Below are 12,955 nucleotides of genomic sequence, written 5' to 3'. Positions count from 1 at the left end.
ATGCTTTAAGATTGGATAATGGCTCTTTTTGTAGGTTGTTAAAATGCTCGTACAACTCCTTTGTACAACAATGTCTAGGACTCTATTGAGAAAACTTCATGAGCAGTCATAGTAATCACAACTTGCAAGGTAAGTTGAAGCAATAGAAAATAAAGATGCATGATGAATAAATGTACTTTTTTGCCTTCATCAACATCAATTGAATCATGTCGATCTAGAATTTATCCAAGAACTCTTGTCAAGCTTGGAAAATTTTGGGAAGAAAGGGAGAATGTAGAACGTGAGATCGAGAAGAAGATAAAGACACTTTGCATGAACAGTGGGGGTGAATGCTTATCAAATAAAAAAACTCAACAAATACTAAAAGCAAACCGAGTTCAAGAGACAACTTATGATGATGACATAATTGGTGCCGAAAAATAAAAGAACTAGGCTTAACATGCTAACCAGGGAGAATCTTCAACATTCATTTTGGGCAGAGGAAATCCATGGAGCTAACTATTCATATTTTGAATTGAACTACGATAAAAAGGTATCCTAAGTATCCTCTAGAGGAATACATTGGAACCCATCATCTAGCATATTTAAGTATTCAGATTTGATGCTGTGATCCATGTCCATAGTGACATGAGAACCAAGATCGATTTAAGGAATTGAAAGTACATCTTTATTGGCTCTAATAAAGAATCAGACTTCGAATTTGGTTTCGAGAACAATATGGCACAAAGTCATATTGATGACGTGGATATACAAAGTCAAGTACAAATCTAATAGGACACTTGACAAGTATAAGTGGCTAATGGGTTTGCATAAATGGAACATCTCAATTAGCATGAGCCATTTGTTCCCACATATTAAATGGGGATGATCCAAGTTGTGATCACAGTGGCGGCCCATTTGTAGTGGTCCATCTTTCTTGTTGACTTGAACAGAGATCTCAAGGAGAAGCTCTACATGAAGTAACCACTTTGATTCTGAATATAGGGTGACAAGATCTATAAACTTTTAGAAGGCATTGTATAGGCTGAAACAAGCCCCTCAAGCATGGTACATTGGTATCGATGATTCCTTTTGAAGAATCAATTTATCCAAAGTACAAAATTGTATCTCCATTCAGGAGTTGATGGTGATCCTATATGTTGATGGCTTGATCACAATGGGAGATAAGGAGGAGAAAACCAAAGAGGCAAAGACATGGTTCAAGACAAAGTTCAATGTGACTGACGACACTTTACTATTTTGTCAACATTAAGATATGGTGCGAGTAAGGTAGCATGTTCATCCTGTAGGTTAAATATTCCTAGAGATATTGAAGTAATTTGAGGTGGAGGATTCCAAGGCCATAGCCATTCCAATGGAGGTTGGAGGAAAGTGAGCATCAAACATGCTGTAAACTGGTACACTTGACTCGTTGCATATTGGTTGAGAGTCTAAGGTATGTGGTGAATACTCGAGCCAACATCGCATTTGCTATAGGACTATTAGGCCAATTTGCATTTGCACCAAGGGAGAGACAATGGAAGGTATGCCTTCATGTGATTTGGTATTTGAAGGGGGTACCATGGGATATGGAATCAGTGATTAGAGTGGTAGCTTCATTAATGGAAGGATATTTTTTAATTCGGGGGACTTACAGGCCATGAAAAGGAGGGGGCTAAAAAGATATTTATATAATATAGTTATGGTATGTAAATGTACAAATGTCTCTTTCAACTTCAAAATTGGATGTCTACATACGGAAGAAGGATAAACAATTATGAAAAAATGTAAGATTTTAAATATAGAGGTACTGTAAATGTGTGACATTGACATGGTTAAAAGAATGTGTCTAGCTTAGGACCTCAAATACCTAGACACATTCTTCTGACCATGTTGGTTCCACCAAGAGTTTATACAATAGTCTATATAAATAAATTAATTATAAAAAAATATATATATATACATATACACCTAATCCTTCTTGCAAACATCAAGGTTAGTGATTGTATTATCAAGTTTGTGATTACCAAAGATAGGCATCTTTTAAAAATTGAAGCCTGAGCTTGTGAGTTATCTCGTTGATAACATGGAAGTACTTGTCATTAAAGCCTTTAAGTTATTGTGAGCTAGACTAAGATTGCATAGATGCATCCCTTGAGTTCACATTCACATGGTCATTTCCTTCAATATGCTAGCATTCCCTCATTGTCAAGAACATGCTATACCAAAAAGAGGGCTAGTTAGATTCTCATAACATCATTGCTTGAAATTAAATGTTGAAAATAAAAGAACATGTTGTATTTGATAATTGCATAGCACTCTGACCTAAGCACATAGTAGTTTGCATTCAACACACATAGCCACCCATTTATGTGGGGGGAGAGTTCACACACCTTAAATTATAGGACCAAGAAATGTGCCTTCCTTTGGAACATAGCACTTTGCTTACTACATTCAACACATCTTTGACCACATGTTTGTGTGGAGTGAGAGTTGGTAAGCTTCCTCTCCAAAAAGTATAACACCAAGAAATATTCCCTTCCTCGGGAACACATTTGGAACATAGCACTTTTTATATTGCAGTCAGCACATAACATTTTGTATTTGTAGCATACACATTTTAGCAATATCAACTTGTTTCATGCAAAGCGACTGGGAGCTTACATGATCAATCTTTATCTATAAGAACTCTCAAGATCAATCCAAATTTGGAAGCATTTTGGGTGATTCTATAGGTCTAAGTACACAACAACAAACTCAATGACTTCATCCACTTGGTCCAAAACACAATAGAGAAGAGGTCTTATAATAGGGTGATTATGAACATTATTGTAGTTCTAATGTGGACTTACATCATGGAATGCTCAAATCAATTTTTCCAAATTTGTAGCTCTTTATGGCTAGTTTCTAAGTGATTCACCTCTTTTTTTGGTTTAAGAGTTTCAATCAAGAGCAAGTTCAAAAATAACTATTCGCTGTCTCATATGGAATGGAACTATGCAACATTGATGGATATGTGCATTTATCAAGCTAAAATGCCCAAGCCAACACATTAAACCTTAAAATAAACCATCTTTCTTTAGTTCTCATGAAAATTAATTCCTAGCCTGAAGTTCAATGCAAGCAGTCTCTATTGTTGGCTCTGTGATTGTCATTCTACACATGGTGTCTATAGCACTACTTAAGGTGAGCAATTAAGGAACTTTCTTTCTCCACAGATTTTGTTATTGCAATTTGGGCAAATCGTGATTTCCTTTTTTTTGTACTCCATGCTTGCTTCATTCATTGATTGCATATTATAGTGTTGAGCCAACTTACTAAGAACTGGGTATGTGAATGTGCCAAAGATCACATTTGCATTATATCATGTATAGAATGCTCATTATGGTTTTTTTGCATCTAACAATTGGCTTGTTATCAGTCCATTTAATAAGCCCCTTGAATATATGTTTTCATCCCCCTTTAACCCCCTCAAGAAATTATTTTACAATAGCCATTTTGTAAACCGCAAGCTGTTAGCAATAGTTCAAATGAGTCCAAGTGAATGGATGCAACGCGTGGATATGACGCTGTTAAATATCTTGGAAAGGATGAAGGTCAACATATGAAAACCCTATATCATGTTCATTTGAGGGTATTTATAAAACCTCCTACTTACATATTGATTAGGTTTAGATGTACCCTTATGTGCCCCTTTTCATCATTAAAGCACCCCCTTCTATATGGAAATTTTCACATTTCAAACTAAAAAACTCCTTATGTATGGTATATTTTTTGTAACTCCATGGAATTTTGAACTCCACTTTGTTGAACTCGCATGCTATCTCACTTAATTTTTGAGTGACCTCCTATGAGTAGCTTTTGCTGACTTGCAATGGAACATGTTATGCTCTGACTCATAATTAAAGGCAAGAGGTGCTAATCATCATCGTCAAGAAACAAGTCCAAAAATCCAAAGGGTTTAGATAGGCACTATCGAATCAAGGCATGCTAGGCATATAGAGATTACTCAAAGTACAATTATGATGAACAATGGTCCCGATCCCCTACCTATAGGAAAATGGGCATACATATTTTGCAATGTACATCCATAATCACTTAGCTGTCTAGATACTCTTAGCCAACATTGTGCCCTTATTGTTGCAACAAGCATGATCTATAGAATGAGAGGTATTTCTTTTTTAAAGCAAAGCTTGTATTGCTATTTAAAATAAAAACACTATCTAAATGGGAAAAGATCTGATAATAAGAATGTTGGATTGTAAAAAAATAAGAATGTAGATATATAGAATGAGAGGTATTCCTTTTTTAGAGCAAAGCTTGTATTGCTATTAAAAGAAAGCATCACTATTTCAAAATGGGCATGTGGTTCAACGTGTGTTACAGCTTTTCATTCATGGCACTATGTTTCATACCTAACATTTTGGCGGCATACATGCTTCTCAAGCTCATTACTGATAGTTTTGAAAAGGGTAGGTACTTTGTGGCTAAAGTTCTTGAGCTCATCATATGTTTTTCTAGCCATAGGCCATACAAAAACTTGAACACATCATATCTTTTTCTAGCCATAGCACAAATTAAAAAAACCATCAACTCTAAATTTTTGACTCTCGTTGGTAGAGCACTTTGTCAGGTATTTGGGTCCCTTCATCGCTCCTTTTTAGTCCTGAATGGACAAGCCCATATAATAATGATCAAGCTAAGGAAATTTGTAGTTAATCATAGCCAACATAATAAACTAATTATGTGGTTTTGCAAACTACACTCAATTCTCTATATGTCAAAAGATTGTGATGAGTTAATAACCATTGGTTCTACCATTGGTTTTGCAAGGAACGTCATTGATTGTTTGTGTCTTCATATGGGGCGTCTTCGTTTTATTGTTCAAGGAATCGGATTTGTGAATCAATGATTGTTTGTGTCTTCATATGGAGCATCTTAGTTTTATTGTTCAAGGAATTGGATGTGTGAAGTCAATGATGCAAGAAAAGGTTCCAAGTTCAACTATGGCTTCCATGACACTCCAATATGTATATTCGCAAAGAGAGCGGAGGTGGTGCATGAGCTAGAGCAAATCATAAGGCCACTTTGTGACTCACAGCAGCAACAGCAAGAGGTAGTGCTGGCTTTAAGGGTTGATACTTTTCTTGGCACATCATGTGCATATTGGTTTCATAGATACATGAGTAATTACTTTGGGGTGTGCAGGTACTAGGATATTCTATTTGGACTATCTTCATCCAGTAAGCTATGAGCTCCAATTTAGCTTTCGTTTCTTCTTCCATCAACATGATTTGTGTTGTGAATGAGTCAACAAATGTATAATTTTCCCTAACTTCTTTGGGATCTCACAATTGCATTTCCCTTGCTCTACTTGCACATCCTAGAGATGATAGGGTGTTGTTTTGTATGTACTGTTCTTAATATCCCTTCCTGCATATGATCATTTTGGATGGAAAAGCGGTTTGCATAGTTGATAGGGTAGCCTATATTTACCTACCCACAAATGATAATTCTTAACATCTCCAAATTACTTCAAATATTGGATTCCATGGCTACTGCCCATAATGCTACGAGTCTCCAAAATGTAGTTTCATGATTAAATATAGCCTTCTACTCCTAGAGCAATAGTGCACCAAGAAATGACTCGAGCTTACCTAATAAGCTCCACTCCATCCTATAAGGTGATATCTACGTGAAGTTTTCCTCATTGGATGTTACATGGGATTTTGTATCTTTATTCCTTGAATTCCCATGCAAACTATGAGTTCATGGTGGCTAGTTTCTCCAAAAATTGTTATTGTAAAGGATGAATTACTATAACCAGGGAGAGGGAGAGGGAGAGAGGTGTATTCTAATCGCTTGCATATATAGGTGCACATCATTATGTCATTGAATATGAGAGAGAGAGAGAGAGAGAGAGAGAGAGAGAGAGAGAGAGAGAGAGAGAGAGAGAGAGAGAGAGAGAGAGAGATTACAAAATTATTGAATATTATTTGTGTGTGATATTAATTTTTTGAAAAGTTTAGTATGTACCATTAAATACTTTTAACATTCATGTGTGTACATATGTGTGTACATATCTAGGTGTGTGTGTGTATGCGTGCATGCGTACATGGAGGTAGTGAACATTTAAACACATATATGCACATGTGTGTAAATACTCTATGTGTGTGTGTAGAAGACTTAACAACACCCCTTTCCATAGTGAAGAGAAGACAATTTAGAGTACGAATGAGAAATGTTTTATTGATAAACTTTAAAATAAATAGAAAATCCACTATGAATGAAGTAGTATCACTAGAGGGTGAACACTTTTTTATGAAAAAAGGAAATTTGAGCAGTTGAGCTTTAATAAGTCATTGGCAGCATCATTTTTATTGAAGAGGGGAATCTGCCTACCTACCACCATCCAACAAGCAAAATAGTGAGAACTAGCTTTAACTTTTGTTGGGAAGACACGTGTCGTATACACCCCTCCCTTGTTATCGGAGTCACAATAAAATTCAACACAAGGAGAAAGGAATTAAACAAGGGGGGTTAGAAGAGGTTAAAAAAAGAAACAATTTAAATAAAGGTAAGCTAGAAAGAAGAAAAAATTATTGAATGGGCTAAGGAGGTAAAAAATAATATTAGAAAGTTAATTTGAAAAGGGGGGGGGGGGTGATTTCAGGAGAAAACAAAATGGGAAGTATTAGGGAAATAAGAGAGTAATTAGAAAGGAATTAGAAATAGGGGGAAAGTAATAACAAGAGTGGACCATAATTAAAATATAAATTATAGGTAACTAGAACAAAAGGGGAAAAGAGCAAAGAGATAATGGAGATTAGTGAGGTAAAGAATGGACTTAAAAGATCCATGAACTAGAAAGAGGGAAGGGCGGTTAAAGAGAAACGTATAAAAGAGAGAGAGTGAGCATTAATGCGTGGAGGGGACCTATGAGTCCATCAAGGGCTTGAGGCAATGTCGATTCTGCATAGGGCTTGAGGCGTAGGTCGCATACATGTGGCTGTCACACAGAGTGTCCATAGGTGGGTACATCGAGGAGCAGAGGGTTGGCGCTATAGTATTGACTCTTGAGGCTTAGAGGGAGGAAGAGCACACGGGTGAGGTGGGGTGGGCAGCCAAGGACCAGGGTGCCACAGTAAAGGTGACGCGTCAAAGCCCGTGTGTAGATAGGCAGTCTATTAGTAGAGGGCTTTAGAGTTGCAGTCTAGGAAGTACTGCATAGTGGCATGGGTGGGTGCAGAATATAGACTGCACGGGCGTGAGGTCACCTCAGGGAATGGGCGAGTGAGGTGAACACTGTAGAGGTGGATTCAAGGGCATATAGGCAATTTAAAGGCCAAGACTAAGTGTTGTATAGGGAGCAGAGGCAGCATGGGAGATCGTGAAAAAGGACTGGTGAGAGAATGGTAGGGGTAAGTGAGTAGTAGGGGTACTTATATAGGGAGAAGTCGAGGAGAAGTAGAATAGTTGAGAATTGGAAGGGTAGATAGAAGACCAAGGGGTTGGGGGTGTTAAGAGAGACTCAAGTACATTAAGGGAAAAATAGGAAAGATTAGGAATAATGAGAGAAAAAGTAATATAAAAAAGGAGAGAGTTTATTAGAAAAAATTATAAGAAAGAGGTAAAAAAATTAGAAGTAAAATAAGAGGAACCTTAAAATGAAAAAAAAATTTAAGTAGAGCCAATAAACATTAGGAGAATAAGAGTAACAAGGGTTTTAATTAAACAAATTAAAAAAAAACGTTAGAAAATTAGGAAGAGATTAAAAAAAAATAGGAAAAATTAGGGACAATAGGAAAAACTAGGGGGAATGGGAAAATGGGAGGGGAAGTTAGGGGAAGAGGTATGAATTAAGAGAGGGGACAACTAGATTTAATTGAAAAAAAATAATTTAAAGTTAGGGAAAAAGGGAATTGAAAGAAAACAAAGGAAGCAATTAGGAAAAAATTGAAGATAAAAAAGAAAGTAAGAGGTACAAATCTAGGAAATTAGTATGAAAAACTAGGTCAGAGAAAAATAAGGAAAAAAGGAATTGAAAATAAGAAAGGAAAAAATAGTTAAAAATATGAAAATATTTTAATTAAGGAAAAACGTGAAGAAATAGGAAAAGATTAGGAGAACTAGGAAAAATAAAGGAAAGTAAAAAAATTAAGAGAAATTTTAGGGAAATTGTAATTGAGGAAAATTAGGAAAAAATAGGGAGAAATAATTAGGCAAAAATTAGAGGGAGTGTAACTAATCTAGGGAGTGAAGAAAAGAAAAAATAGGAAAATTAAGAGAAGAGTTTGAAAATTAAGAAAGAATTAGGGGGAATATAATGCACTAGAGAGAGGGGGGATAAGTTGTGAAAGGGTTTTCAAGGGAAGAAAAGTAATAAGTATGGTAAATTTTGGGAAGAAAATTAGGAAAAAGGTAGGAAAAAATATGGAGAAATTAGGCAAAAGATAAGAAAAAACTAGGAGGGAGAAAATAAGGGAACCTAGAGGGAGGAATATAAGAAAATAAGGGAACCTAGTAGAAAATTTGGAGAAAATAAAAAATTAGAAAGGATTAGGGAGGGAAAAGTAAGAAAAGATAGAGAGAAATAAAAGGAAAACACTAAGGTAAGAAAGGGGGAGGGGGAATTTTATAGGAAAATAAACAGTGCAGGAGGGAGGGGGGGGGGAATAGGGTAAAGTGAAAGTAAAGGGGGAAAGGAATAGGAAGTGTGTGTGTGTGTGTGTGTGTGTGTGTGAGAGAGAGAGAGAGAGAGAGAGAGAGAGAGAGAGAGAGAGAGAGAGAGAGAGAGAGAGAGAGAGAGTATTTATTACAAGTAAAAAGCATGATAGTTGAAATAGCAAGCTAGCTTGTTGGCCATTTAACGAACATGTAGGCTAGCCATTATATTGGTTCTTTGATTAGACTAGTTTAGGAGTCAAGCCGATTGTTTAGAAACCAAACCAGTGGTCAAAACCATATGTATATTGGCACTAGCTAACATAGTCGATTTAGAATCATCTCAATGGTTGGAACAACAAACATGTTGGCGATATCTGGCTAGCTAATTGATTTAGGGACTAGACTAATGGTTAAAACAATAAGATTGCTAGATTGATGAATATATTTCTCATGTCTTGATGGTTTTCTTATGGTGAGCTCATGTTCTTTAAACAACCATATTTTAGATAACAGTGGATATTTTTGAAGGTATAGATTACAATGTATGTTTTACATTTTATTGGAAAAGTTTTAATGGAGTGGATGGTAGGTATAAGATTACATATGATTGGAAAAGAAGATAGATTTGTACTTGAGATTTATGGTTGAAAAACTTGATGTAAGGATTGGGTGAAAGAGGTTTGAACATAGCAAGCCCTACCATGTCAAGAGACTTATAGATAATAATGTGTGGTTTTGCAAAACATGCATATACTATGACTCAACCTAGCAAGCTTTGAATAAGTTGAGATGTAGTCATGTTGGAGCATCACTACATGGAGATAATTGCCTATGTCTCTCACAAAGGGATGTCCCATCTATTGGCCACCTGGATCCTCATTGTTGTTGCAAGGGAAACTCGAGGGGTCACTCACCATGTTTAAATATAGCATGTGGCTTCAGCAAAAGGGGACTTTAATAGCATAAATTCAATTTTTTTTACAAAAAAATATTGGGCATTTAGAGTCTTGTGTGTGTGTCCATGTGTGAGTACATGTCCTTGTGTGTGTCCGAGAGTGGTTGTGTGGTGTGTGAGTAGAGCGTTTTAAGGGTCAAGTAATGTTTGGGAGTGGATAAGGTCATGGTAGGCATCGTGATATCATAGATGATGTCATGTGTGTGATGTCAAAAGATCAATCTTGCCTATAAAGGCATGTACTTGGGGTTTCAATACATATGCGTATCATTTGAGTCTTGCAAATCATTTCACATCTCTTTTTCTTTCTTTGTCCATCACCGTGGATTCGTTTGATCCTTGATAGCTTTTCAACTTTGTGCTTGTTAGGGTCAAGTCTGCCACTACCATTATTCTAGTAATGCCTTGATAGTTCTAACTCAATGTTCCTAGGCAGATCTATGGTCGTTTACAATACCAATTGTATGATTGCTCCAATAGTTCTAACTCAATCTTCTTGGATAAATCTATGGTCATTTAGAATAGCAATTCTTAGTGTTCCTTCTGTCCTTGCACTATTGTGATTTTGAGGGGATAGGTCGATCTGCTCGTGTTTTCCTTTCTCGCTAATTTATATCCTTAGCCCTTGATGCCCCCCTTATTTAGATTTGCTCTAGCTACATGAGATTTGCTTATCAGTGCCACATATGGTGACTCTACCCAATATTTACATTTGCACTAGTTGCATGAGATTTGCTTATTAATACCACATTTGTGCCTCTACGCAATAGCCTTACCTCATTTTCTTGTTTCATATTCAACCTAGTCTTGCATCTAATTCTTGTCAAGATTTGCTTACCATTTTTCAATAAAGAAGCACTATGTCTTGGCTACCCCAATCAATCGGTACTCGCCTTTTTTTCCATCTATAGAAACAACCTATAGCCCTATCATTTTTTATGCTCCTTTCGAAATGTATTTAGGTTGTTTGTAGGCCTTTCCAACTCAAAGTCAGCCCATTTTTGCTCTACGATGACTATCGGTCATTGCATTTGTAGGAGCATGGACCTTATTTCCTTAAGCTTAGCCTCAACCACACCAATGTTACTCACAAAAATTTCAAGCTCCTACTTGGGGATTTTAAAATGTTTCCCTTCCTGCATAAAAAATAAAGCGATAATGTTGAAATTGGGAGCTTTTAAAATTAGGGCAATTATCCTCTAATTAATTATTCTAGCATCCATAACATTTGGACCACAATTGAATCTAGTATAGCCCATAAATTAGGGTTTTAAAGCCAATTTCTAGGTTTATTCCCTTAGCATTTGTTCTCATGTGTAATGGAGAAATCATTTTTTGAGGATATTCTTGCTAAGACCGACAAAGGGATAAAGGAGCTTCCAATGAAGCTTTTGGGGCGGAAATGCATGAATAGTCCAAGGAATAGTACTAGCAATTTAAGTTACATACGCAGTATAATACATGAGAGCGCGCAATACACAAGAAGCCCAAACCCACCAAGTAGACTGTGAGAGGATTTTATCATATGCTTGAATTGCAAACATAATGTCCCATCTTGTACAGTTCTCGGCTGATGGATTCAAGCAACGTAACCTGGAAGAACATGGCTTTCGATCTAATAAAAAATCTAATAATCCCTTGACGTCTTCACAAAACGCTGGCTATTCGTGTGGGACAGGAGGAGCCGACTTCACTTGGTTAAAAATGCCTGCAAAAAAGGAAATGATCAGATTCAACAGAAAGTCGAAAGAGAGTTTTGAAACTTATATTTTGCGTGGCAGAGCGAGATAGCTAACCATTCTGTTGTAGCAAGATTAATCACTCACCGAGAAGACGGTAGCATGTCCTGGATCTGAGAGGTGGGCAAGCAGATTGTCAATAGGACCAGTTCCAGTGTAGATAGCTTGGAACCAGGCTCCCATGACTGCCAACATAGCCAATCTCCCGTTCTTTATCTCTTTGGTCCTTAGCTCTTTGATCTTCTCAGGGGATCCCGAGCCCCATCCAAGTGGATCAAACCAGAAGCCTCCAGGATAGCCCACGTCTGTTCCTGTTAGCTTGTTACTGGGGAAAATTGGGTCAGTGTTAACAGAGCCGGGCTTGATGATATCGGCCCATCTTCTTCCTTCAGCCCATCCGAGGAAGATTAGCTCGACAACGAACAGAGTAGTGGGATCGGCGAAGTACTCCGCCTCGCCAGCAGTGTACCAGGAAGGGGTGTTGAGAATGCCAGCTTTGGTGAGGGCTTCAGGGATGAAGATGCCAGCTGCGCCAAGCATGGCCCATCGGCAGTGGACAATCTCAGATTGAACGAACCATTTGAGCAATTCAGGGTCGGAGCCTGCAAAACAGAGAAGCGTGATGCAATGCAAAATTAGCATTAAAATTTTTTTTCTAAATTCAGGAACGGAATTTGAGAATGATGAAATCACAGGTGCTTCATTCATCGAATACTTAAGAGACTATATGAGAAAATAAGGGCTCACCGAGCCCTAGGGGGTCGAAACCGAAGTCTCCAGGTAGGCTACAATCACAAGAGTGTCACGATGCGTGGAAAGAGTCAGAATGGAACGGCTTCAAAGGATTGAAATGCCCGAAAAGACAACAGCCCATAGTAACACAAACACACAGACTGATGAACACCCCATACATTGCCAAGGGCACTACTCATCAGGACAGCCCATCAGCAAATACATTGGGCTTCCCAAGAGCAACCAGGAGGCATTGGGCGATCACCAACATACATAAGCTAAAAAATGGCCAACAGCACACGCATTTTCAGCAGCCAAAAAGCGTTAGAGGGGTGGAAGAATGTACATACCTTCCGTCCAGCCAAGGGGGAGGAGTGCTGCCGGGGAACCAAAGAGGCCTCTCGGTGGCAGCGGCGGAGATGGGGAGGAGTCTTTTGTTGGGGGAGAAGGCAGAGACAGAGGAGGGGGAGGCACGGAGGGCTCTGCCGGAGAGAAAGGAGGACGAAGCGACGGAGGTGAGGTTGGTGGAGGAGCACAAAGCAGAGGCAGCCATGGCGATGGCGAGGGAGCTTGCGCGGAAACGAGAGCCAAGAAGAAGAAGAAGAAGAAGAAGAAGAAGAAGATAAAATGGAGAAGATTGAAGGAGAAGAGCACCTTAGTTTAGAATGGTTGTTCCTATGTCCATTCCCATCCCAGTATGGACTTTGTGGCTTATTATTATTGGATAAAAGACGGATAGGATAGGATTCTCCTTCCCCATTGGTTCCCCTTGCATTTCCTTCATTTCTCACCACACACCCTTCTCATCCCCTTTTTTGTTCCCCCTCTCCCCTCTCGATCCCAAACTTTTACTAGTCCCAATCTCCACACCCTCTCAGTTCAC

General features: G+C 38.0%; 1 protein-coding gene across 1 annotated transcript; it reads right to left on the bottom strand.

The window, feature by feature from the left end:
- Positions 1-11,012: 11,012 nt before the first annotated feature.
- Positions 11,013-12,715, bottom strand: LOC147886142 (photosystem I chlorophyll a/b-binding protein 2, chloroplastic-like). Its single transcript, XM_087395388.1, has 4 exons — positions 12,423-12,715; positions 12,088-12,125; positions 11,428-11,942; positions 11,013-11,309 (listed from the first exon to the last, which is right to left on the bottom strand). Exons 1-4 carry the CDS (start codon positions 12,623-12,625, stop codon positions 11,292-11,294), a joined length of 774 nt encoding a protein of 257 aa, XP_087251514.1. The 5' UTR covers positions 12,626-12,715; the 3' UTR covers positions 11,013-11,291.
- Positions 12,716-12,955: the final 240 nt, after the last annotated feature.

Source organism: Dipteris shenzhenensis, chromosome 24, assembly GCF_047967505.1.
Source record: "Dipteris shenzhenensis isolate YYH24624 ecotype China chromosome 24, Dip_SZ_1.0, whole genome shotgun sequence".
Taxonomy (NCBI): Eukaryota; Viridiplantae; Streptophyta; class Polypodiopsida; order Gleicheniales; family Dipteridaceae; genus Dipteris; species Dipteris shenzhenensis.
Note: the sequence above shows the minus strand (reverse complement) of the source record. Positions and strands in the feature narration are given on the sequence as shown.